This window comes from Lissotriton vulgaris, chromosome 7, assembly GCF_964263255.1.
Source record: "Lissotriton vulgaris chromosome 7, aLisVul1.2, whole genome shotgun sequence".
NCBI lineage: Eukaryota > Metazoa > Chordata > Amphibia > Caudata > Salamandridae > Lissotriton > Lissotriton vulgaris.
The window spans coordinates 1,254,603,174-1,254,629,476 of record NC_141695.1 but is presented as its reverse complement, the minus strand read 5'-3'; the positions used below and the strand labels follow the sequence as shown (position 1 = coordinate 1,254,629,476).

The following is a 26,303-nucleotide window of genomic DNA, read 5'->3' as shown; positions in this document are numbered from 1 at the left end:
CTTCTGTCGGCCAACGGCTGTCGCGAGCACTACCCCTGTTGGCCGCCGCAGCCCCGGACTCTAAATGGAACGCCCACATCGCAGTGGACATTCCGCCGCGGTTAAGGTGTTAAGCGTCAGGTTAGGAACCTGGCTTTTTCCTCCACTACAGTGATCCTGCCCCACCTGACTACGCCACCATCCTGATTTCCACAGTGCCAAGATGCCTTGGCATTTGTGCGCTATACAAGACCTTACTTACCCATCACTGAAATCCTGGCCTCTGGATTACAGTATAAAGTTTTGACTGCTGTGATAAAACCAGGACCCAGACATTTTTTTCTCTGCATAACTGCCCACAGATAAGGCCAGGAGACCCTATCAAATGCTTTCTCTGCGCCTAGCAAAATTAATGCCATAGGGTCTCCGATACTTTAGCAGTGTCAATTAATGTAATCACACGGCGTATATGATCAATTGTACCGCATCCTGGGATAAACCCATGTTGGATTGGGGAGACTAACTTCTTGATTACCTCTACTAATCTCATAGCCAAGATGTTGGCACCCTGCACCTAGCCGCTGTTGTTGCACCTTGGGTGCCAACATGGATTACACTGAACTTAACCCTAGGAGCTTTGCTCCCTTAACCTTATGGCCTGCCCAAGAGCAACCAACGCCCCCCCCTAGCCCCATAGGCTAACATTGGGCCTCTGCACCCATTCACCCTAGTGCCACAGAGTGTTCTTTTCGAGTGAATCCTTGACCCAGGGGGAACACTTGTTCTAACCCCAACAACTCAACCCTCAATACAGTTTACTTACCTGCAAACATATACCCTCATTTTTCTCCATAGGATTGCATTGACTGTTTTCCTCTGAAAAACCTCTTAAGTGTTGAGGGTGCTTGTATGGAAACATAAGAAACTGTTTTATTACAAAAGTGTTTTACATTTTATTTAGGAAATGTTCCAGTGTGATATCTAGGCATATCACACAGAGTAGAAAAAGTACTCTAAAAAGTAATCCAAAAGTAATTATAACTATTTCAATATTTTACAAACCTGTAACAAAAGTAGTTCTCATCCAGCTTGCTTGTTGACCAATCTGTCTTGAAAAGTACAATTCTATTTACCTGCACCAAGCCCTGCTTGGTTCTAAGAATAAAATTCAACTAAAGAAATATTTTTAATACAAGCAATTGGTCGGAGTTCAGCCTTTGAGTGTGCGACATCATTTCTTGCCTTACTGTGTACAATAAATGCTTAATACTACCCTTTGATAAAGCTCGCCCACACTACCACAAATAGAGAGTAAGGTATTATCTACTTTTACCCCTGTAAGCCTTTGGGGATCCACTGGACTCTTCACACTATACCTTACTTTGGTATAGTATATACAGAGGCAGCTTCCTACATCAAACCTATTCCTAACCATTAAGGTTCATATTTTCCTATCAGAATTAAAATCCTTCAGTTATCTGTCATATCACACATGGTGGGCATGGGTTTCATATCTCCGAAGTGCATGCATGTTGGAACTCAAAAATAAATCTGCACCACTAAACTCTAGCACAGTATGGCAATCCCTGGATAAATGGTATCAACAGGAGAGTGAGTGATAATATCAACTGAACACTCTTAGTCCCCCAGTCTAATTTGTATAAACAACGAAAGAGTGTCGTTTCAAGTAAAAGGAGCGAGCATGAAGAAGCTCACTAGATTCTTTAAGAAAGCCCTCACTCACCAACCTAGTTGGTGACATGCTTTATCATTGGGCCTCACCAGGAGAGGCAGAGTGCCTCCCCAGTGTGCTGCAATGCCAGAGTTACCGCAGAGCTGGTTTTGTGGTGATAGGTGATGGTGTGATTAAGTGTTTTAAAAATGTCTGGATTGTGTCGAAAAAAAAGGTTTATTAAATGGCCAATCAGACACACTAAAAGCAAAGTGTGGGAAACAAAAACTGAACTAATTGTTCAGCTGGTTCCCATGGGGTGGGGTCGACATGTTTCTGCCCAAGTGGTCTAAATTACAGGGCATTCATCAGGATCAGGGAGACTAAACCTTGGCGGTATGGGCGCGCTAAGGCCCACCCTAACCGGAGGACGTGAAAGTGAAAAATGGTGAGAAAGTGCAAACAAAAATAAGTGGCTGCTCTTATTCCAGAGAAACCGATTCCACTTCTGAATAAATAACAAATAATACAAATTTGACAGTAACAAACATATAAAGACAAAACAAACAGTTAGTAACCTTCTTAAGTAGTTTGTTACAGCGACTTCATGCACCTGTGCTCTCAAAAGTGCACACGTAGTTGTAACTGTGAGCTTTGTGCTACTGTGTACAAGAAAATAAGCACTCATGCTCACTATGACTGAGAGACCTGTCCCGGTGGGGCTCGATGATGAAGCATGTCACCAACTAGGTTGGTGAGTGAGGTCTTTCTTAAAGAATCTAGTGAGATTCTTCATGCGCGCTACTTTTACTTGAAACTACACTCTTTCGTTGTTTATACAATCCCTGGATAAAAACATAAAATTAAGTTCACAAGATCTTGTAGTCCAACCCATAACTGTGTACTTTTCCTAAGTCTTCTTAATGAGGTCTATGAAGCAGATATATCCCCGTCTCCTTTTCTTGCCCTTCTTTCACTACCCCGGTTAATGTTCGGCATTTCTTGGTATACAGGCAATTCAAATGTTGTATTTCTTTGACAGGAATTTATTAAGCATGGGCGGAAAATCCGTTTCGCTCGCGGATTTTGCGGATTTTCGGTAAATTCGCAATCCGCGAGATTCGCGAATCTCCCGCAAAATCCGCAAATCCGCGAGCAGCGGATTTTGCTCGCACTGTTCGCACTGTTTGCGTGAGTTCGCGGCTTCCCAGTACAACTTCGCGCCCCGCGAATAAGTGCAAAATTGCAGAAATACGATCTTAGCAAAACTGAAACTACTTACCAGGTTCAAAAGTTCAGGCTCATCATTAGTAGCCATTTCCTGTAGTGCTTCCTGAGGGGCCCCTCCAGAGTTTAGTTGCCAGTTGCAACTATTATGTGACCCTGCTCTGAACCTCAGAATAGTTACACATATGCCACAAAGGTCCTGAATTACAGCTAAGGGAGACAAGCAGGAGCCAGGCTGGAAGTTCAAATCCATTAATCAGCCCCTAATTCATTATTGTCAGTTGGGGCAGGGCAGGTGTTGTAACTAATTTTGCAACAATGAAAGCACTTAGCAAGTGCAAAAGATCACTAATCAGGAAGCACTAAGGAAGCAGGTGCCAGCTAAAAAAATATTCTGTGACACATTAATCAGCCCCAAATTAATTCAGGTCACTTGAGGCAGGGAAGGTGTGCTTGCGTTGCCACAATAATGTACACTGACTGGACAACCAGAGGGTGCTGTGATGAAACAGAGGGTGGCATGGGTGGGCCAGAGGGTGGCATGAGTAGTCAGAGAGTGGCAGTGGTGACAGAGAGTGGCAGTGATAAAGAAGAGTGTCCCAAATAGGCTGGACACGTAGAAACAACAAGTTCGCGAAACTTGCGACCCAACAGGTAAGTTCGCAATTTGCGACATTGTACAAAACCCTCGCGAACTGGCAGAAACCCGCGCAAACACACAAAAAAAAATCTGCAAATTCGCGAGAATTCGCGGATTTTGCGGATTGCGAGTTCGCAAATCCGCAAAATTCGCGAACGCGAGATTCGCAAAATTCGCCCATGCTTAGAATTTATCGATTACATCCAGTCCAGACAAATGACAGTATCCTTGGACCTACAGTGTACACACTCTTCTAGATATACCGAAGGCACTGTTTAGATTGAAGTCATTCTGAACCTGGATTGCTCTGATATTCAGTGATCATCCGTATCATTCTAGCTAATGTTGGTTTACATACAACACTTCAGGTGTAATCTGTTCTTTCTACTCTTTGATACACCTCACAAATGATGGCAAATTCCAGCTTATAGTAATTATCTGTGCCCCAACCCTTTTCTTGGAACTTGAACAATGTTACTTACGGATTGTTTGACTTAAATTTGAATTATGATAAACAAAGATTGCCTGGTACCTTCGTCTTTCTTATATCTTACAGCATCGGTTTTATGAGATTGATAAGGATATATTGATTGAAACCAACCGGGTATGTGTCAGGAACACAGTCGAAGCAATCAGAACTAGCTTTGATTGCATAAAATCTCCTGAAAAAGAAATAACCTTCTTGAAATATTAGAGATCATCTTCCAAGATTTTTGATTAACAAACGTACTGAAAATCTTGGCTACAAGCAAGAGAGACTTTCAAAATAGTGGATGTTAGTATGGAGCACTTCTCGGTGCGGTCTAGTTGTTTTGTTTCCAGCACGAGCAGCTTTAAAATGTTTAATGCGCATGCACGAGGTTCACGCCGCACACTTCAAACATTTCCCTGAAAGGAGCAGTGTCTCCTTAGAGTGCATCTTTAGAACATGTATTTTTAGAGAAAAAGCCTCATTTGTCTTTGTGTATACACACAAGGTATTCCCCAATTTCGGAGTTTCTTCTAGTCAGTGTGCGTTGAGTACAAAAGTTAAGGAGACATGGTTGAACAATGATGAAACAGCAATTCAGTAAGACCTTTTTTTAGAGGAAAAGACTGAAGGATTAAAGCAAGAGTAATTACTGGGCTTTCAGCTATGAGGGTGCATCATAACTGAAAGAATTAGCACACAAACCTGATTATATAATAGACTGGAAATATACATTCAAGTTAAGAGAGACTATTCCTCAGAAGAAGGTTTCGTTATAGAGAGGACAGCATACTTACTGTTATACATTTGACATAGTTAAGCACACTAAGAATAAAGTTTAGATTTGGAAATGTATTGTAGTATAACTAGGTTTTGTGTTTAATTCTAGATTGTAGAATCACACACTAGCAAATTCCTTCAAGCGATAATGTAAGATGGTGATAGAATCAGAACATCCTGGGTGCGACTGACATCTTTGAGGCAGTCTTTTTTGTCTTCCACTTTCCCCATAATGTTACGCTACAACAAATTACCTTAATTGTGGTTTGTGTAGTGGTGGTAGGGCATTGGGAATTATCATTTGCTCCTGCCTGTGGCATTCACTGGCACATGGTTGGTTTCAAAGTATGAGTTGGAACTTAATGCAATAACCAGACACTGACATTTGGGATGGTGATATTGACTTATACACATGTAGATTGTTGGACTACAGTATCCCACAATCCTTTTTACATCTGTGCCTTAGACAGAATGCCAGACAGGAAGGAGGAATTGGAAAATTTGGATAACAGCATTAATGGGGGAAGATCAATGTGGAGTTTTGGCCATACAGCGAGTTGCTCTACAAGAACAATTGTTACTTACCTGTGAACAGGTGGTTCTCCAGTATTGGTGTCTTTCATAGATTCACATGCTTGAATATTCCCCGTCGAAGTGGGATCCCACGGTAAATAAAATAGCAATAATGCTAATATATATATATATATATATATATATATATATATATATATATATATATATGTAATATCATAATACATAATAAAACAGATAAAATATATACTGAAAAACCTCAACAAAGGTTCCTACATAGGAATGCATTAGAGAGAAAAAACTCATTTGCAACATATCAGAGTCATTATGTTAGTCCAAACTGCAGCCAATCAGGCTCAAGCACCCTCTAGAACCTTCTCCTCAGAAGCTCAAGCCCTCAGATTTTCGTAGCACAAGTAATAAGAGCGTATGAGGAGAAAAAGAGCCTCTGAGGGGAGGAGGGAGGGTCGCATGTGAATCTATGAAAGACACCAATACTGGAGAACCACCTGTTTACAGGTAAGTAACAATTGTTCTTCTCCAGTATTAGGGGTGTCTTTCATAGATTCACATGCTTGAATAGAATAGATAGCAGTAACCTCCTTAGAAGCTGAGATTGCAATAATTCTTAACACTTGAAAAGAACAACATATAGCTTAAAAGCATAGGCAATCTCAAAGAAATGGAGGAGGGAACAGAGGCTCACCTTATTTGAAAAGATGACGAAGCACTGCTTGCCCCACTGCGGTATCCGCTTCGTTGATAGCTTCCAAACAATAATGTCTGGTAAAGGTGTGCCTGCTGGACCATGTCGCTGCCCGACAAATCTGGTGTAGAGGCACCCCCGCAACAACGCAGTGGATGATGCCATCGCTCTTGTTGAATGTGCCTTCACTGGACTCGGTAAAGGCCTGCCAGCTTGCTGGTGACAAAAGATATGGCTGAAGAGAGCCATCTTGCAACTGTTTGTTTAGTCACTGAATGCCCCTTCCGCAGCTGTAAATATGCTATAAATAGCTGATCAGATTTACGGAAAGGGGTTGTTCTTGAAATGTAGAATTTTAGACAACGCTTGATGTCTAAAGAATGTAGTCGTTGTTCTGCTGGAGATTTAGGATCCGGGAAAAAAATCTTTAAGAAGACAGGTTCGTTCAAATGGAAGTCAGTAGGTACTTTCGGCAGAAACGTAGGATTGGTACGAAGTGACACTCCATCGGGCTTATACGGAGGCTTGATGGTAAAAGCGTGAAGGTCACTTACACGACGAGACGATGTTAAAGCCAAAAGTAAAGCAACCTTCCAGGTAAGAAACTTGATGTGTGCTCTGTGAATCTGCTCAAATGGAGGTTTCATAAGTTGTGACAATACTACGTTGAGGTGCCATGCCGGAGGAGGGCGCCTTAACGGAGGAAACTTCCTGAAAAGACCTTTAAAGAACTGTCGGATGATTCTGGATGTACAGAGAGACGTTGTGCCATCATGGCGGTAGTGTGAAATAGCTGCCAGAAAAACTCTCAAGGTGGCATGCGAGAGACCAGACTGAGCAAGGCTCAGAAAGAACGGCAAAAGTTGCTCCGGAGTGGAATCAATTGGATGAACATTGGATGCAGCGCACCAATGACAGAAACGCTTCCACTTTAACTTATATGTTTTGATGGTTGATGGAGCTCTAGCAGACGCTAGAATGTCTCTACATTCTTGGGGCATACTTAAGGAGGCAAATTCAACGTACTCCGGTTCCATGCCGACAATTGAAGAGTCGACGGGTCTGGATGGCAAATTTGACCGTTGTCCATCGTCAGGAGGTCCGAACGTGGATGCAGATGAATGGGCTTGCATTGTGACATTAGAAGGAGTTCCGAAAACCAAGCCTGCCTGGGCCAACGTGGGGCGATTAGAATCAAGCGGCAGGGTTGCCTGCGCATCTTCCACAACTTTCTTGGCACCAACGGGATCGGTGGAAACGCATAAGCAAACAGTCCGCTCCAATCCATGAGTAGGGCATTGCCGCTGGATTCTGGATGAGGATGCCAACTTGCGAAAGTCTGGCACTTCCGATTCACTGGGGTCGCAAAGAGGTCTATCCTGGGATGACCCCATCGGCGGAACACCAGGTCTAGAGTTGGTTGATGCAACTCCCATTCGTGAGTGGATGACGCAGACCTGCTCAGGGAATCTGCCAGTATGTTGGATGCCCCCGGCAGATGGACTGCCGTCAAAGAAATGTTGTGATGAAGTGCCCATTCCCAAATTCTTTGAGCTAGACGAGACAGAGGCTGAGATCTCGTGCCGCCCTGTTTGTTCATGTAGTGCATGCTGGTGGTGTTGTCTGTTTGAACCAGCACCGATTCCCCCTGCACCACAGGCAAGAATGCTTTGAGCGCCAGGAAGATTGCCATCAACTCCAGTCGGTTGATATGCCAGGCTCGCTGAATCGCCGTCCATTTTCCCTTGATGGAAAGGTCCAGGAGATGAGCACCCCATCCTTCCATGGACGCATCCGTGGTCAATGTCAGATCCGGAGGCTGGGCAAGGAAAGAAACCCCTTCGTCCAGATTGGCTTGTTGTTCCCACCAGAGCAGACTGGTCTTCATGCGGGGTGTGACTGTCACCTGGTCGTTGAACTACCCTGACACTTGTCGCCATTGCAGGTCCAATTCCTCCTGTACAGGACGGGTACGTAACCTGCAATTTGGGATCAGTGCGATACAAGATGATGCCATCCCCAGAAACGACTTTAACATTCGCACAGAAACTGACTGCTTTGACCTGATGATTGAGACCAGACGAACTATCTTCTGTCGCCGTTCGATGGAGACGAACGCTTTTGACACGTCTGTGTCTAGGATTGCTCCGAGGAAGTTCCTTTTCCGCAGAGGTGTGAAGTGTTACTTTTCCACATTGATGGTTAACCCTAGAGACTTGAACAGGTTTTGGCACAAACGTGTGCCGTGAGCCAACTGTAGCGAGGAATGGGATTTTAGAAGACAATCGTCCAGGTAAGGAAATATCTGAACTCCCTGAAGACGCAGATGAGCCATGACCGGAGCCAGAACCTTCGTGAAAACACGAGGAGCAGATCGGAGGCCAAAAGGTAGGACTCTGAACTGATAGTGAACGTGACTCACCTTGAACCTCAAGTATTGCCGATGTCGATGGATAATTGGCACATGAAAATAGGCGTCTTGCAGGTCTATTGTCGTTAAGAAATCTCCGCTGCAGAGAAGTCGCAAGACTTCCAATAACATCAACATGCGGAAAGATTGTTGTTTGAGGAATAGATTGAGAGCTCTCAAGTCCATAATGGGACGCCACTCCCCCGTCTTCTTTAGAATGAGGAAAAACCTTGAATAGAAACCTTTCCCTCGCTGAGATACAGGAACCACTTCGACTGCACCCTTTGTTAACAAAAGAAGAACCTGATGTTGCAGTTCCTCATGATGGGGACGTGGCGGGCCCGAAGGCGGAGAATGTGGAGGAATCTCTGTGAACTCCAAGGCATGACCCTTGCGCACAATGTCCAAAACCCATTGGTCTGATGTTATTAGAGACCACTGGGAGTAAAACTGCGAGATTCGCCCTCCAACATTCTGCTGAACTCGAAAGTCATTGACGTTTGTTGTTGTTGGATCCTCTATAATTAGACTTTCCTCTATAGGACTTGGAGTGTTGCTGACGAGAAGATTGCTGATTTGAGTAACGCTGGTTTCCCTGATTGTACTGGCGGTACTGTGATTGTCCTCCTCGTGAAAAATTGGATGAGGTGCCCCGTCCACGCGCCCCACGAAAAGGCTGCTTCTTGAACTGTAAGGACCCAAGCAACTTTGCCGTGTCGGTATCTTTCTTTATGGTCTCTAATGATTCATCGATGTGAGAACCAAACAAAGATTCTCCGTCATACGGCATGTCAAGTATTTTTGACTGGACCTCTTGCCGGAACGACGTGGATTTCAGCCAACCCTGGCGTCGGAGCGCCGCAGCACTGGCAAGAATACGGAAGACAGTACCGGCAACGTCCACAGCACAGTCAATTATTTCTTCCGAAGCTCTTTGCTCATCCTGAAGGATCTGGTGCGCTTCCGCTCTGGATGTTTCCGGAAGTAGCGCAATCAGCGCGGAAATGTCTGACCACATTTGACGGTCGAAACGACCTAAAATGGCCAGAGAATTAGCGGCACTGGCTGAAGTAGACGCCATGGACGAAAACTTTTTCCCAATTGCATCCAAACGTCGACCCTCTCTATCAGGAGGGGAAGTGATAGGAGCTGCCGGGTTGCGCGCACGACGTTGCGCTGCCTGAGTCACTACGGAGTCTGGCTTAGGATGCGAGAGTAAACATGCAGGCGAACCCGTTGGGGCCTTATATTTCTTTTCCAATCGAGGTATTTGAGCAGGCAAGGAGTTAGGAGCCTGCATGATTTTCAGTCCCTCCTTCCAAACAAACTCGATGATTGGTATGGTATGGACTTGCTTATAAGGCTGGTTCCTAAAATCATAAAGGAAACAGTCTTCCTCTCGCTGCACTCTAGGTAATTTGAAGCGGTCTGCCGCTTTATCCATCAATTTATGGAAGCTAGCGATGTCAACCGGAGGTGAATCACTGGAATCGCCCTGTTGTGGCGAGGGTGTCTGTATTCGATAGTCATAGAATTCCGCCATATATGGATCTTGTTCATCATCTGTATCCTGATTAACCTCCCCTTCCTCTCTTTCCGGCTCCGACTCATCATTCACATCTTGTTGTGAATTAGTGGGGATAGCTGTACGCGGATCTTCTGATGGAGCAGCCTGCCTAGGAGGAGTTTGCTGAGGCTGAAAAGACATTGCGGCGTCAGAGGTAACATGTCCCGGAGTACCCTGGGGGGTAGGCGGAAATCTTCTATTGTAATCATCCAACATATGTTGGAGGTTGGAAAATAGCGATACTGGAAAAGTCGCCATAGGAACCTGCACATATTGTTCTTCGTGCTGGTCTACAGCCTCATCCTCGTCCTCTTCAGAACTAGTGTCCTGACATTTGATTATCAAATCCGATGGACTCTGAGCATCACCATAAACAGTTTCGTCCGGAACGGATTCCGTTTCATGATCCGATACGAATAATGGAGAAGGTGGCTGTAGAGTAGGAGTTGCAGTTGGAGAGCAGAATCCTCCACATTGCTGACAGAAGACTCCGTAACGACTGCAGGGACTGAAATGTCCAAGGGCACTAAGGGCATATTGGCGAAGGACAGTGAACCTGAAGTGGATTTAGCGTCCTGTGGCTGTGATCCTGAAGGTAATGGTAACGCTGTCGTCGACACAACCGTTGACGTAGACATTTGCGTTGACGACGATTTTGAAACAGTCGTCGGAGACGGTGATGTCTTGGATGTATTCGTCGACATTGAAGGCTTTGATACTACCGTCGACGTTGTTTTCGTCGACGGGATCGTCGTCGAATCCTTGGATGAAAACTTCGCCGTCGACGAAGCTGTCGTCGGCAAGCTGGTCGACGTGGTCCTCGACGTCGACGGTGTTTTCGACGTCGACGGGGTCGTCGACGGGGTCTTCGACGTTGATGGGGTCTTCGACGGGAGCATAGCCGTCGACGGGAGCTTAGCCGTCGACGGGATCTTCGACGTCGACGATGACTTTTTAGTAGACGTTGGCTTCTTCGTCGATGATATAATAGAGATCGTCGACGAGACTGAAGAGGTAGAGGCTTTCGTAGTCGTGAAAGCCGTCGACGATAACCTCGCTGTGACAGTAGTCGTCGACGAAGCCACAGTAGCCAATCTCGTCGATGGAATGGTCGTCGACGAGCCCATCGACGACCGCGCTGTCATAAGTGTAACAACACTTATAGAGGCTGGAAAAGACGCCTGAGAGCCAGGTCTCGTGGGCGTAGACACAGCAGTCATAGTAGCAGTAGGTTTTACTGGAGCTACAGTCAAGGCCAGCTTTTTCTTCTTTAGAAAAGGAGATGGTAACTCCTGAACACTGCCACGCTTGGAAGCCACAGAAGAAGGACCTGACTGGAGACTTTCTGCATCTGATAAAACTGCGTCCTTATCTTGAAGGCGCTTCAGCCATAACAGAAGACGACCCTCCCTGTCTCTGAGGGTTTTAGGAGGGAAAGTTCTACAGAACTTACAGTCAGCCACCTTGTGTTCTGGATATAAGCAGTAAATACACTTTTGGTGGGGGTCCTTCTCACACAAACGCAGTTTCCCACAGGAAGAGCAAGGTCTAAATAAAGACTTCTTACTTGACATCTTGAGAAAACACTGAGAAAAAAAGAGTAGATATGAAGAAAAACTGAGCAGAGCTCAGGGAGACTCCCTTCGCACGACGTGCGGTAGAAAATCTGAGGGCTTGAGCTTCTGAGGAGAAGGTTCTAGAGGGTGCTTGAGCCTGATTGGCTGCAGTTTGGACTAACATAATGACTCTGATATGTTGCAAATGAGTTTTTTCTCTCTAATGCATTCCTATGTAGGAACCTTTGTTGAGGTTTTTCAGTATATATTTTATCTGTTTTATTATGTATTATGATATTACATATATATAAATATACGCATTATTGCTATTTTATTTACCGTGGGACTCCCACTTCGACGACGGGGAATATTCAAGCATGTGAATCTATGAAAGACACCCCTAATACTGGAGAATCCATCCTTTCAACAAACATTCCTGCTTGACAATTCAATTGTTAAGCAATCTCTAAACAGCTCTATTGGTGGATGATTTCATCTCACAATCTTCCCATACATTTATTTTCCTGCATGGGTAGGACAAGAGGGCAGAAAAACATTTATTTACTTTTTAAAGAAAATAGGTCTGGAGTTCGTTCAATATGAAGTGATCTTTAGAGTTGCCACTTCTTGCCATCGGTGACCCTTTCCCATCCATGTACAAAACAATAATAGCTCCATTTCAGCTTTCTCTAATCCATGATTCCTTCCCAAAAGATTTTTAAACCTTTAAAGAGCTAAAGCCCCCTTGAAATATCAGTTCCCCTGAATGTGATTCTTCCACGTATTAATAATGGTATTATTTTGGCTTAAGGAGACCACCCTCCTTAAATGTTAAGAGCTAGAGGAATTACAGAGATTGGGAAGAATAATTGAAACTATGCTGTTCTCTTGTATTGAAGTTGCGTCTGTTTGTTAAAGGTAAATTTCACTCTTGTTCTCAAAAAGTGATCAAACATCACCTAAAAAAGAGCAGCAATAAACTGATAATTTTTATAGCAAGGAAATATTTAATCAAATTAAAACGTACAAAATTATCTCTTCTTGAGGTTAATTCTCTCAGAATTACTGTCTTTTTGATTTTAAACTTGCATTAAACTGTAAGAAATAGTCGGTAGTTAAAAGCTCTGATTGAAGTTGTCACACATTGAGAGCATCACGGCAGTCTCTGGCACCGGGCCTCCTGCACTTGTCCCTCCCATGGGGGGAGTGAGACAGACAGCTCTAAGAATTCATATTGCCAACACAGCTATGGTCCCAAATCCTTCATCAGACAAACTGCTGCTTCTTTTTGGAGGCTGCCTTGCTAGCCAGGTCCTTGGCTTTCTCTTTTGCTGCCAGTGCGGTTTCTCTGGCTTTCCCAGTTGCTTCTTTTGCTGTTTCCACCAGGGTTTTTGATGGAGATTCCCCTGCAATGAACAGGGCAATAAAGTGACTTCAATAACTTCAAAACCATCACATTTCCTTACAACAATACCACACAAATTAAATTCCTTCTAATGCATCAGATTAAATTGTGGCCTGAAATCTGTCACACTGCTGACACAACCAAGTGTTTTTTGCATCCCAGGAATCATTCTTCCCGACATGATCTTGATGGAAAATTCACCAAGGAGTAATCTGACAATCTAGGACTCCATGTAGATAAAAAACAAACTATTGAGAATATAAGAGTTTTGAATGCAAATGATGCAATAAGGATGATCTGAATTTGATGCTATGTTATAAGAGTCTAAAGGCTGGACACTGAAATATTAAATGCAAATTACTGTCCAATACCAATGCTTCTATTGCGAAACTGAACATCTGGACTCAAATGTACTTTTCCAACTGGAATCCATGAATCTTCAGGACCTGCATGGAGGTAAAGCGGGCAACATTCCACCTCGATTCTTGTAAGTGGCTGGAGTGGGTATGTCTTAGCTTGCTTATACTCTTGCAGTCTGAGCGTTATATAAAAGTGAGTCTAGCATCATACTGATCACACACTTACACAGCATTACTTATTACCCAAAAAAAAAAAGCTTAACATTATTGAATTAAACACAAGCACATACATGAAAGGAAGATATACACTTTGCGGTTCGGGGACACAACATCAGTTTCACCCTGACTGGGTCTCTTCATTTGGGTGTAGCTTGGTTCCAATGGTACAGTGAGCACAGGACCCACATCTGGATGGGCATACCCTTGCCAAAGAGAGCAGTACATCATAACACACAAAAGGGGATGGGAGGAATGCTAGCAATTTGTCTAACCACTTGAAATCAGTGCAATACTGGTCTTGGGTAGCTTGTTTTTCCAGTTCAGGGAGAACCTGGCCTGGCAGTTTGGGCTGGATTGTTCCTATTGGAGTAGGATCAAAAGGGATTTGCATGTGGCTGGGTTCTGAGGTGGCATTTTGGGCAAAAGAATGATAGGCTGGAATGCTACCCAAGTTATCGCCAGTGGTTAGACTCATAACAAGTATCCCCCTATCACCTTTTGTGTGGTTGGTTTATTGAAAACCCAGCTCTTCTGCTTTTTGTAGAATTCAAGAAGAGAGGAGGATGCTCAAATGTGGAATGGGAGGTTTCTTGCCGACTTGGGCGCACTCACTTACAAATTATTCTTGGAAATTTATAGCGCCAAGTGCGTCCCATCAGTGAATATGGTAGTAGAATATGGGGTTACGGTTGGGTTGCCTCAATTCAAGTGGCAGAACATACAATTTAAGGGGCCTTTTGAGGGTTCCACAAAGTGTACCTCATGAAATTGTCCATGAAGAACTGAGTTTGGGTTATAATGTTGACCAGCTCAGACTCAGTACTTTAAAACTCTGGCATTCAATTTGGATAAAAAAGGAACGTGGTTTTAACAGATTAATATTGCAGGATTGGTTAAAACTGGATAAGCCTTCTTTGATTCAGTGACTGGCCTATATTTCGCATAACATGATGTCTCTTGGGCAGCTTGACCTTGTTAATCCAAGCAGTATAGTCCATTCTGATGGTAAATGGATTGAAGCAGCATTTATGGACAAAAACGGTCAGTAATGTAGACTCCTATTTGACAACACCAACACGGCTTGTTGACTTATTTTAGGTTAAACGTATTCCCCCAATTAGTTTCTTTCAATAATGGTTGTTTCCAGGCCTCAGACATGCCCCTCTGCAATTGGGACAATCCTTCCATTAATGACATATTACCTATTGTTATGATTTGTCCAAAATACAATTTTTAAGATAAACGTTTCTGCGACCAATTTTAAAATCAATGAATTTTACTCGTTATAATAATAATAATAATAATAATAATAATCATAATAATAATCCACATTTGTAAAACGCACAATCACCCGTAAGGGTCTCTAGGCGCTGGGGGCAGTCGGGAAGATTAAGTAAGCTATTGCCCAGAGTCACATGGTGCTGGGATAATCTGCCACCGGCGCCGGGGATCGAACTGTGATCCCCAGATTCCGGAGTCAGTCGCCCTAGCCGCGGCGCCACACCTCTTCCACCAAGTTAGGTAGGCTTTACTGTATTTACAGTTTTAAATTCATCCACAACATGTTACTCTCTTGTACGTTTTCTCTCAGGGGGTTTAAAGTGAGTGTGAGTATGCCAATGATTATTGTTATTTTTTTAATTAACTTGGCTTTCATGATTTTACTTGTAAAATCGAATAAAGATTATGAACTGAATATGCTGCTGTGGCCTATTTAAAGATGTATGACCGACTTTTCACCAAGAGCACTGTTACTGGTTTATGATTCTAAAGTAAGGAGGGTACCAAGAATGCCTTTTGCCTGGCAAAGGAGTATTTATATCCCTATTTTTAAGTAAGCAATTACCTTTATGATAAGAGTGCCAAGCCACTGGCTGTTAAAAAACCTGGTTTGAAAAAGGCAGAAAAAAAGCATTTTAAAAGCGTGGAGGAAAGTAAGCAAAAATCTTAAAACTGTACTTGAATTCAGTATTTTCAATGACTATAAAGGGAATGGTTAATTTTACTAACTAGGTTTCACTCCGGAAACTGAACAACATTTAAAAAGAACAAGGTAGTTTTAAAGAAAATGCTTGCGAAGGCTTAAGTTTCCACAGGACTCGGAACTGGAGTATGTGCCAACCAATTTGTCCTTTGCAGTAGCCCAAGGAGCAGATTTATGGTCTGAAGGAGAACAGGCATCTTTTCAATCACACAAATTATACCTTTTGCCCTAGAAGCCAGCTGAATGACAGCTTTAGCCAGCTCCTCCCCCAGCACGATAAAAGCTGTGTTCTAGTGCAATATGTGGAAAGCAGTAGAATGTGGAAGCGTCAGGGGTTTTATCATCAATTTTTACAATTTTAGATTGGTTGAATAAGAAAAAGCAGGCCCAGCTGAAAACCAGGCACTGGGTTCCAACCCCTTTTTCTAACAGGGAGCGAATGCCCTCAAAATCAAATCTCAAACACGACTAGGAGATGTGGAACTTGGAGGCAAAAGTCACCACTATCCAGGAGCAAAAAACGTGAATGATTGTAAGAGATGCAGTTTTTATGCGGTTTTATACTTTGAGGCCCTACTGATGAGAGATGAGCAAGTTTTCAGTACTGATGTAGTTGGTTTCTGGTAAGGAGAGACATTTTTTCACTCTCATCCAACCATGAGAGATTGAGGACATGATTGTAGATGAACATCACCTTGTTGTGGAGACTTTTTTTTTTTTTTTTTAGTAGTGGGAACATTTGTCCACATTTCAAGGTACTTGGGAAGATCCCCTTTTCAGGTGATGCACTCGATTTTGCAACAAGTGTGAGCAAACATAAGTACGTTAATTTTGATAACATTTTATGGCGTACGGACACAAACATTTCCCTAGTATTCAGTATTTTCAAAGTTAGCGATTTGGTGATATAGGTCGTGGAATGAAGTCTGTTTCTGATTATAAGAACTTCCTGCTCGTGTCTTCTATGAACTCTTCATCTGCTTGTAGAGATTTAAGGAATATGTTTGCTAGTGGGAAGGATGTTAAAATAGATAAATTGATACAGCACTTTGGGTCGGTTTGTCGATAAAGTGGGTATTGCCTGTATTTTTTCTCTCAAAGATTTGATTTTTGTGAAACATAATGCAAATTTAGGCAGTCTTAATGCATTTGGCAGCTTGCAGATGTCTCCCCTGTTGGGAGTTTAGTTCACTGGAGACCTACGGTTGGGAGGGTTTCTGGCAATGTTGTTTACCCAAATGTCAAGGAGCTTTATGGCAGATAGTTCCTTTGAAATTTAAAGGGGAGGCAGCAGTGGTAACTCTTCTAAGATAAGTAAACATAATGGCTAAAACAGTATTGTGGGTTTACTTGCTCATGATCAACTAAAAAGGTTTTAGATTTCAGAACAGGACCGAAGCCCTGGCATGCCTTTCCACAACAATTAGAGCATATGCCAATGGCAGGGTCTATTCGATTGGACTAAAGAACTACAGTTGCAGAAACTGTTGAATATTTTGGAAGACTATTGAACACAACTATTTAAGTGTCAACATTCCAAATTTAAAAAAAATGATTTTGAAAAGTAAACAGTTTAAACATAGTAGGTTTATAACAGGACAACAAATTAAGGAAGTAAAAATGTATTGTAAATTGGAAGTCACTATTTCATTGTGAATTACTTGGAAGAAACCTGATTGAATATCAGCCAACTATTAGACCACAAACAGAACTGTAAAATCTGTTCTGGCGGGTTCACATGAAAAGACTAATTTCTGGAGTGGTGTGGCTGACTGGTTAGAGGCGGCAGACCCGTAAGCAGAGAACGGCCCGGGACCAGGGTTCAATTCCCGACGCGGCAGGGTCGTGGACCAGGGTCAAACGGACTCGATAATTCTCGCCTCAGTGCCTACTCTAACCAGGGAACACACTCGGCAACTCTGGGCATTAAGCTTGCCTCATCTCTACAACGGCCCCCCACAGATGCCGGGGATGCCTGGTTTCACCTTGGAGATACCCAGAAAGGGACCAGCTCACATTGAAAACCAGGACGGGTTTCCCAGCGGTCTTCAGCGGATCGGTCCTAGGGACGGGACTCGCTCCGGGAGTATCGCGCCTATGCCCAGGCGGATCAAACGGAGGGCAATCCTGGAGGCAATTTGGTCGGGACTGGGGTTGCACACAGCATCGATGACTGAGGCGGGCTGGGATGCTTCACTGCCCGACTGCGACGACGGTCTGCACCCTCGTCCTGCACCACAGCTGCACGCTGCCGCACTAGCGAGTTTGGCAATCGAGGCGTCTTCCCCTATGCCCGGCATGCGAGATCGAGCAGCTTCAGTGCAGCCTGCTCTCGGAGTGCCTGAATTGCAGCGCGGGGCTGCCTGCTGCCCAGACATACAGATCGGCTCTTTACTGGTACCCGACATGCGTGTTCGAGCAGCCTCAGTGCAGCCTGTTCTCGGAGTGCCTGAATTGCAGCGCGGGGCTGCCTGCTGCCCAGACCTACAGATTGGCTCTTTACCAGTGCCCGGCATGCGTGATTTAGCAGCCTCAGTGCAGCCTGTTCTCTGAGTGCCTGAATTGCAGTGCGGGGCTGCCTGCTGCCCAGACCTACAGATTAGCTCTTTACCGGTGCCCGGCATGCGTGATCGAGCAGCCTCAGTGCAGCCTGTTCTCTGAATGCCTGAATTGCAGCACTGGGCTGCCTGCTGCCCAGACCTACAGTTCAGCGCCTCACCTTGGTTCCCACTCCCCGCGCCCCCTCTGCTGCCGCCGGGACCTATCGTGAGCGGATCTGCAGAACATGCAGGGGTGGATACGTGCGTCTGCTGACGACCACTATGTCCTGAATCTTAAAAAGGTATCTGCACTCAATTTATTATCTTTGACTTTCAAGTCGTTCTTTCCATTGTCTGTCCGGAATATTAAAAGGTATCTGCACTCAAATTACTATCTTTGACATTCATGTCGGTCTTTCCATTGTCTAAAATGGCTGGGGCAATAAACTGGAGCAATAAATCGCCTCCACTGCCCCCAGATGACCACGAGGCTGCACAACAACTCTGCCAGGGGTCACCAAAACAGAGATAAGACTTTTCCATCCCCACCAAGCAACCTAGAAGCTGGACTAACTCGACTTGCCCCAGAGTAGTAAGGGAAACTAAACTCTTTAAACCCTAACAACAACAGACAGAGGACTACTATTCTTGTCTCTCTCTATCCTATTTGGCGGCCATCTTAGAATAGTCCTCCACTCTGGTGGCCATCTTAGACTAGTCTATTCGCAATCTTTTTTAAAAATTTTATTTTCATTCTTATAGCCCTGTAACTTCACCCACCCACACACACACCCCCTCATCTACCCCCTCATCCACCTACACCATCTCTCCCAACATGGAACGCAAGGGCAAGCACACATACAAAATTAACTACCCATCCGAGCTCACCAAAAGAAACGCCAAACGCTTCAAACACAACTTCCTGAAGGCCCACCCTGAAACCCCGTTTGTGGACACCTACTTCTCACTGATCAATGGAGCCACAAGCACCGATATCATCTTCTACACTATACGTAGAGCACAATGGAGGAAAGTGCTCCTCTCCCTTCTCACTATCTCCACCACCAGAAAATCCGCTCATGGTCTAACACTTTATATCACACCATCCCAACTCTTCCCAGGAAGAGCCACCATCACTATCTACAACAACGGGATCATCCTATTCCAATCCACAGACAGGAACCTTGACCTACTCGACAACCTGTTCCCCACCTTCATAGAACATATCTCCAACTGTCGTACCTCCACTCCTAACACCCAAGACTACACAACATCCTCCACCTCCTATCGTCTATCTAACACTCCTAACCTAGCACAGCATCTGAACGACACGCACCTCTACCCTCCCCCCAGCGCTCTAGTCAGGCACCCACCCGCTGTAACTTCGTCACACCCCTCAATCACAGGCGCAGATCACTCCCCTTCATACATCCTCCACACCCCCACCCCCCACCTCACACCTCCTACGAGTCTCGCAGAACCAACCACCTCCCTGAACTTATCTCCCCCTCCCTGCGGCAGGACCATCTCCCACTCTATCTCCCCCCCCACTCTCACTCCCCATTAGCCCACTCTCCCAACTAGTCTCTCAAAACACACCACCTCCCTTACCTTGTCCCCTCCTCCTCTCCCCCCCATTCTCAGCCCCCACTACCATACCTGCACTCCCACCATCTCCAGCCTACACTCATCCCCAAACTCACCTTCACCGCCTCCCACCAACACCCTCACCTCTGCCACCAACCTCCCCCCTACCTCATCCACACCCGCACCCCCAAACTCTCTCACCTGCCGAATGCCATCCCACTTACTATTACCGCAGAGCCCTGCACTAACGCTAGCGCACCCCTCCCCCCCACTCCAGTTCCCTGTTCAACCAGCCCACGGCTCTCATCCCCAACACCATCCCCAATCCAACTCTGGACATGATTATGTCCACTCTCCTCCACATCAAAGAAGATCTTCACACCATCAAAGAACTTCTCTTCATACACCCCAGACACCCCCTACCCACCACCACTTCCTCGCCCAACAAGTCCCCCACCCTCCCCACAGACCCTTTCACTCAATACTTCCCGCATTGGCCCTCTATCCCCGCTCGCAATCACACCAACCGCCCCCGACGCGCCCTTAATCCCCTTTCGGACCACGACATACACACCCTCCTCCGCTCATATGTCCCAGGTCCCTTAAGCCACTCAACCACCACACACCTCCCCATACCCACGATTCTCTCAAATCCCCTTAGGCCCCCCACACAAAGCAACAGAAGTTCCGTCCCCAATAACCTCAGAAAAGTCCCCCTCTCTCTAGAACACTCGACCACCCTTCTCACCCCCAGACTCAAATGCATCCTACTCAACTACAGATCGGCCCCTAGACATTCCTCCGACATCGCGGATCTCATCATAACAATGGACCTTGACCTAGCCATTCTGACTGAAACCTGGCTAACTGAATCCTCTACACCTATATTGGACATTTTAGTCCCCCCCCCCCCAACTACCACATCATTAGACTCGACAGGAGCGGCAAGACGGGCGGGGGAATCGCATGCATTTTTAGGAGCAACCTCTCTGTTACTAAAGTCACCTCCCCCTCCCTCACCTCCTGTGAACTCATCTGCCTCGATATCACCGACGAGGGCAAACCTGTATGCTATTTACACATCATCTACCACCCGCCCGGGGAAAACCTCACCTTCACCCAACAACTCATGGACACGATTTCATCCAATGCCAGACGGCAGAACACTCAAATCTACCTGGGTGACTTCAATCTCCACTGGAACGATCAGAATGACGCAGTGGTGAATAGTCTCAAAACTTTCCTTAATGCGCTTGACCTCACCCAAATCTGCAACAGCCCGACACATGACAAAGGCTCTATCCTCGACCTCATCATCGCCAAAGAGGACTCTACCCAACTGAGGGCAATCCAACCCTGTGACAGGTCAGACCACCACATTATCACATTCTTCATCAACGAAAAAGTTAAACTTAACCCGGCTCAACATACCAAATCCAAGATCTGGAAAAGCGACCTGAAGAAACTTAACCCAAACTCCTTGCCTTCCCACACCTGCAGTCTCCTCCTTCCCCCTTCGGGCGCCTTTGACGTACAATCTCTGACCGACCTCTACCTCAACTCTATGACCTCAATAATCAACGAAGCCGCCCCCCTGCAACTGAAGAGAGTCTCCACCAAGAACTCGAACCCATGGTATGATGCTAGACTCAATGAAGACCGGCGTGCCATGCGAATGGCAGAGCGCACCTGGAGATCAGACCCCTCAGCACTGCACCTTAAAACTCTTAAGAATAAGAGAAATGCCTACTTTAGGAAAATGAAGCGCTCGAAATCTGACTTCTTCAGCCTCCAGCTTGACCAAGCAAAAAACCGACCAGGAAAACTGTTCGAACTAGTCAAAACTCAAACCAAGGAACAACCTCTACAATCAAACAGCACAACAAGCGATATACCATCCTGTGAAGACTTTCTGCTTTCTTCAAGCTAAAGACTGATAATATAAGAAGTGATCTCCTCAATGATGCAAGCCGATACTCCAGCCCCATCAGCATAACTACCACTCAACCTAAAAACAACGCGGCATGGTCGTCCTTCGACACCTACTCTGAAGAAGAAATTAACAAACTGCTCAGCACCTTGAAACCCTCTAATCACCTCACAGACCCCTTACCTGCTAATGCTGTAAAAGACTTCACCCCCCTGCTCCTCCCACTCTGGACTAAAATCATTAACAGTTCCCTGCAACAAGGATTCATCCCGGACTCCCTCAAGGTGGGGCAAGTCACGCCTATACTCGAGAAACCTACAGCTGACCCTGCTGACCTAAACAATTACCGTCCTATCACCAATATCCCCACCCTGGCCAAACTGCTGGAAAAATGCGTACAACTCCAACTGACAAAACACATTGATCAGTTTGACCTCCTCAACCCTCATCAATCAGGCTTCCGAGCAAGACATAGTACGGAAACGGCTATGACGCACATCATTTATGACGCCCTCCAAATCCTTGATCACAACGATTCCTGCCTCCTCATCCTACTTGATCTCTCCTCAGCATTTGACATGACAATCTACTGCAGCTGTTAAACACCAGAATGGGTTTATCCGGAACTGTTCTCAAATGGTTCACTTCCTTCCTACATAACCGGTCTCAGAAGTTCAAGATCAACAACGTGTTGTCCTCATCTGTGCCTGTAACATTAGGTGTTCCACAAGGATCTTCCCTATCCCCCACATTGTTCAACCTAGGCATGGAACCACTCACCACCTTGCTTCAAGCATCTAATGTACACTTTCACATGTACGCCGATGACACTCAACTCTACCTCAAACTACAATCCCCGGAAGACATCAAGCTCCTGAACTCCTCGCTCAGAAACACCCAATCATGGTTGGCCGACAATCACCTCAAACAAAATGCTCTGAAAACGGAGTTCCTTCTGATCTCACCTCCTGCGAAAATCGCCATCACCCAAACCTGGCTCAAGCACCTAACTGCACTCAATGTCCAACCCACCATCGTGGACTCCGCGAAATCCTTAGGCATCACACTTGACGCCAATCTCAACATTCAGCAGCACATTAGCAAAGCAACTAAAGGAGCTAATTTCCAAATCAACACTTTGAGGAAACTTAAACCCTTCTTCCCAGCTAAGGACTTCCAAACTGCTGTACAAGCCCTAGTCATCCCTCGCATAGACTACGGAATTGTGGCTCTCAGCGGACTCCCCCTATCAACAACCGCACCCCTAAGAGCCTCCTTGAACGCTGCAGCGAGACTTATCACTAATTCAAGGAAACATTTGCATATATCCCCGGACCTAAAATCCCTGAACTGGCTGCCGTTTGAAGCCAGAATACAGCTGAAAATCGCCTGTATGACACACTTGGTCGTACACCACAAGTCACCCGACTACCTCACTCAAAAGCTGACTATATCAGGAGGCTCGAGATCCAATAGAAGCACAAAAAATCTCCTCCTGAAACCTCGAAGATTCTGGAAGGAAAAAACATACAAAACGCTCCTTCTCTGGAATGGCACCCAGGATCTGGAATGAACTCCCTCCTGAAACCAGGCTTATCTCCTCCACTGCATTTTTTAAGAAAGAGGTAAAAGCCATCCTTATGGCTAAATACACCTGAACTCTGTTTTTATTGGATCGAAGACTTTGCACCGTTTTTGTATTATTGGTTATCTGATTGTCTTTTTGTATTATGTTTTTATCTGATTGCTATTCACTTACTACCGATTACTATATTGTACCCAATAGTTTGTTTAATCACCCTCTTGTTTCCCCTAGCCCTTGTTTTCTGTAAAGCGCTCCGATATCTGAAAAGATCTTGTTCGCGCTATATAAAACTTTGAAATAAATAAATAAATAAGACCCAATGGGAGTGATTTCTATGTGAACTTATTTGTGAATGTTAAGGCATTCTAATACGTAAACCAAGGACTATGATGCTATGTGAAAGGTTTCATTCTGTGCATCATCCCCGAATAGTATGGGCCCAATTTTTGAATATTTTTATCGAAACAAGACATTTGAAAAGCTTGCTATCCATGTGATCAAAATCTAGAAATATTAGCTATGCATTATTTAATTTCCCAGTCTTATGTTATGCAACATTTACCAGAAAATTTTGGAGTTAAAACAATAAAAGGAAGCCTATTTTTATTCTAAGATTTTCTTTAATTAACATTTTTACATCTTTTAATGAATAACCATTTGCAAGTGATATTCTTATATAAAACAAATTGTGCATGTTGATTTACAGTTTGGTAATGCATATATTATGTTAAATAGTGGATTCTCTTCAAACCAAACTCCCTGGCACCCTTCAACTTTTGCCCTGATATTTGTGATTTAGCCGATACCACTCAAAATGTCAGCAGAGGCCACTGAAGAAAAATCTATCAGTCATTCCTAAATTTTAGTGCGAAATTGTAGGAGGTATGACGTTCCCCTTTGCAGCTGATTCCCTTTGGAATGTACTACCCAACACCTTCATGTGGAATAGAACTTATTAAGCTTACGGAAATTGCAGAAAAACTTGGTTGTTTCCTTGTAATGTGGCAATGGTTCCTTTTCAGTTTCTATTTCCTTTCTGTGTCTTTTTGAGGATTTCTCTTTAGCCCCAAGATAGTTTGGGTAAACACCAAATCAGCACTTAATATGCAAATAAAGAGTGTAATTCACTATGGAACTACATGTGCACCAATGAAGTAACCACAGAAAGGGTGGAGCAGCAATGCAAGAAATATCAAATGCCATGTAAATGGCTATTTTAACCACCATCTTGCTCAAAGAACCAGAGTACTAAGTCATTAAAAGATGCATTTAACAACCCTCCACCAGTGGTAAGCATTGACCCTCTGTCCACTCCATAAAGCTGTAAATAGAAGCTAACTTTTAACATACCTTGCATTTTTGCCAAAATGTATTCATATCCTTTCATAGCCTTGTGAACGTTGCTCTTGAATCTTGCAAGACCGAATTCCTGCAAATAGTGAAACAAAAGAATTAAGAATAGATCATGTATCGAGCATTTAGAGCAGTAAGCCTCTTGGTTGTGTTAACTGTTTCTCTCCTCAGTCTGTTAACGTTCGTTCTGTCTAGCAGTTGATCTATTACTAATTCTTACAGTATCACAACAACATGTCCACATCAACTATTAAGTAATAATTTAATCTTCTGGGAGGTATGTTTAAGCAGTCCCAAATATATTCTTAAGAAATGCTTAGCTCACCTATGAATTTTCTGTTTCGTCTCTGGACAAAAACAAGTATGTTTGACAAATGCTTTGAGTCCTGAGTAGTCTTTCTGCTTATCTCCCATAATGTGCTTTTGTATCTAGGGAATGTAGTGCCCTTTTTATCAGTATTAGCGGCAAGGGAAAAAAAACACTTGTTTCATACGAAGAAACTATTGACAACTAAGGCAAGAATTTAGGATGGTGATGTAGCATTTTCTTTGTATGTTTGTACCACAGGAATCTGTTTTGATGGAGTGTAGGAAAGGGCTACTTTTTCACAAGGTCACCCCCACTTTTTGCCTGGTATCTTATGCAATTCTGACTGAAGTGCACTGGGTTCCTGCTACCCAGGTCCCCAGTGCCATTTCCCTAAAACAAGGTAACTGTTCAACTGTACTCCAATTGGCAATTACTTTAGCACCTCTAAGTCTCTAGTTCAGGTACACTGGTACCTAGGGCCTGGGTACTACAGAGGGTCCCTAAGGACTGCAGCAAATATTATGTCACACTAAGGGACCCACTGCCAAACTTGTGCAGATTGCCATTGCAGGCTGCGTGAAATGGTGCAAACAAAAGTGAAAACACAACGTAGCACACACCCATTGTGCCATGCCCACAGACACTGCATACAGTATATGTAAGTCACCCTTGCAGCTGGCCTTACAGCCCTGTGGCAGGGTGCATTATATTACATGTGAGGACATATCTGCACGAGCAGATATGCCCCTGTTCTATCTAGTTTAATTTCTGGAAAGTACAAGTGAACAGGGAAGCCATTTAAGTATATGTACTGGGCCACTGGTCATTATTTATTTATTTATTTATTTTTAGAGTTTTATAAAGCGCGAACCAGGCCTGTGAGGGTATCAGAGCGCTTTACAGGATTGACAGATGGTAAAAACAGTCTTAGGACGGGTGTATACAATTGGGATAGGAACAGGTGGATGCATTATACAAGGAAAGAAGTAATAAGCAGCAACATATCCCGGATACAGTTGGGATTAAAACAGGTAGATACATTATATGAGAGAACAGCTGTCTCAATTCCCGGGTGGGATGCCCAGTAGTGCTGGGTAGGCATCACCTGGAAGAACCATGGGTAATGCCGTAATAGAAGGAGAAACAAAATCGCTGAGGTGATTGAAATGCAAGCGTTGGGAGAGGAATTTGCCCACAAGGAAAGTTTTGGCCTCCTTTATAAAAGTGCCAAAGATGGAAGTCTTCTGATGGTGGGCGGGAGTTAGTTCCATATTCTTGGGGCAGCCCCAGAGAAGGCCCGATTGTACTTTCTTTCCCCGCAAGCGTGCTGGTTGGAGCAAAAGGTTTCTGGCTCCTCCGGATAACACGAGTACCTGAATGAGAAAAGCTGGGGACTTGGAGTATAGAGCCTTGTGAGTGATGCAAGCCAGCTTAAGTTGGATTCTGGCCTCGAGAGGAAGCCAGTTTAGAGCTTTGAGGTGGGGAGAGATACGG

The 26,303-nt window shown here is 44.5% G+C and overlaps 1 protein-coding gene across 1 annotated transcript in view; it reads right to left on the bottom strand.

The window, feature by feature from the left end:
* Positions 1 to 12,524: 12,524 nt before the first annotated feature.
* The window catches only part of PRELID1 (PRELI domain containing 1), a 90,350-nt gene continuing 76,571 nt past the window's right edge, over positions 12,525 to 26,303 (bottom strand). Inside the window, exons 5-6 of the mRNA XM_086931781.1 lie at positions 24,497 to 24,575; positions 12,525 to 12,943 (exon numbers count right to left, since the gene is read on the bottom strand). Coding sequence (XP_086787907.1) covers positions 12,804 to 12,943; positions 24,497 to 24,575 — 219 coding nt within the window. The 3' untranslated portion in view covers positions 12,525 to 12,803. The remainder of the gene's footprint in view (positions 12,944 to 24,496; positions 24,576 to 26,303) is intronic.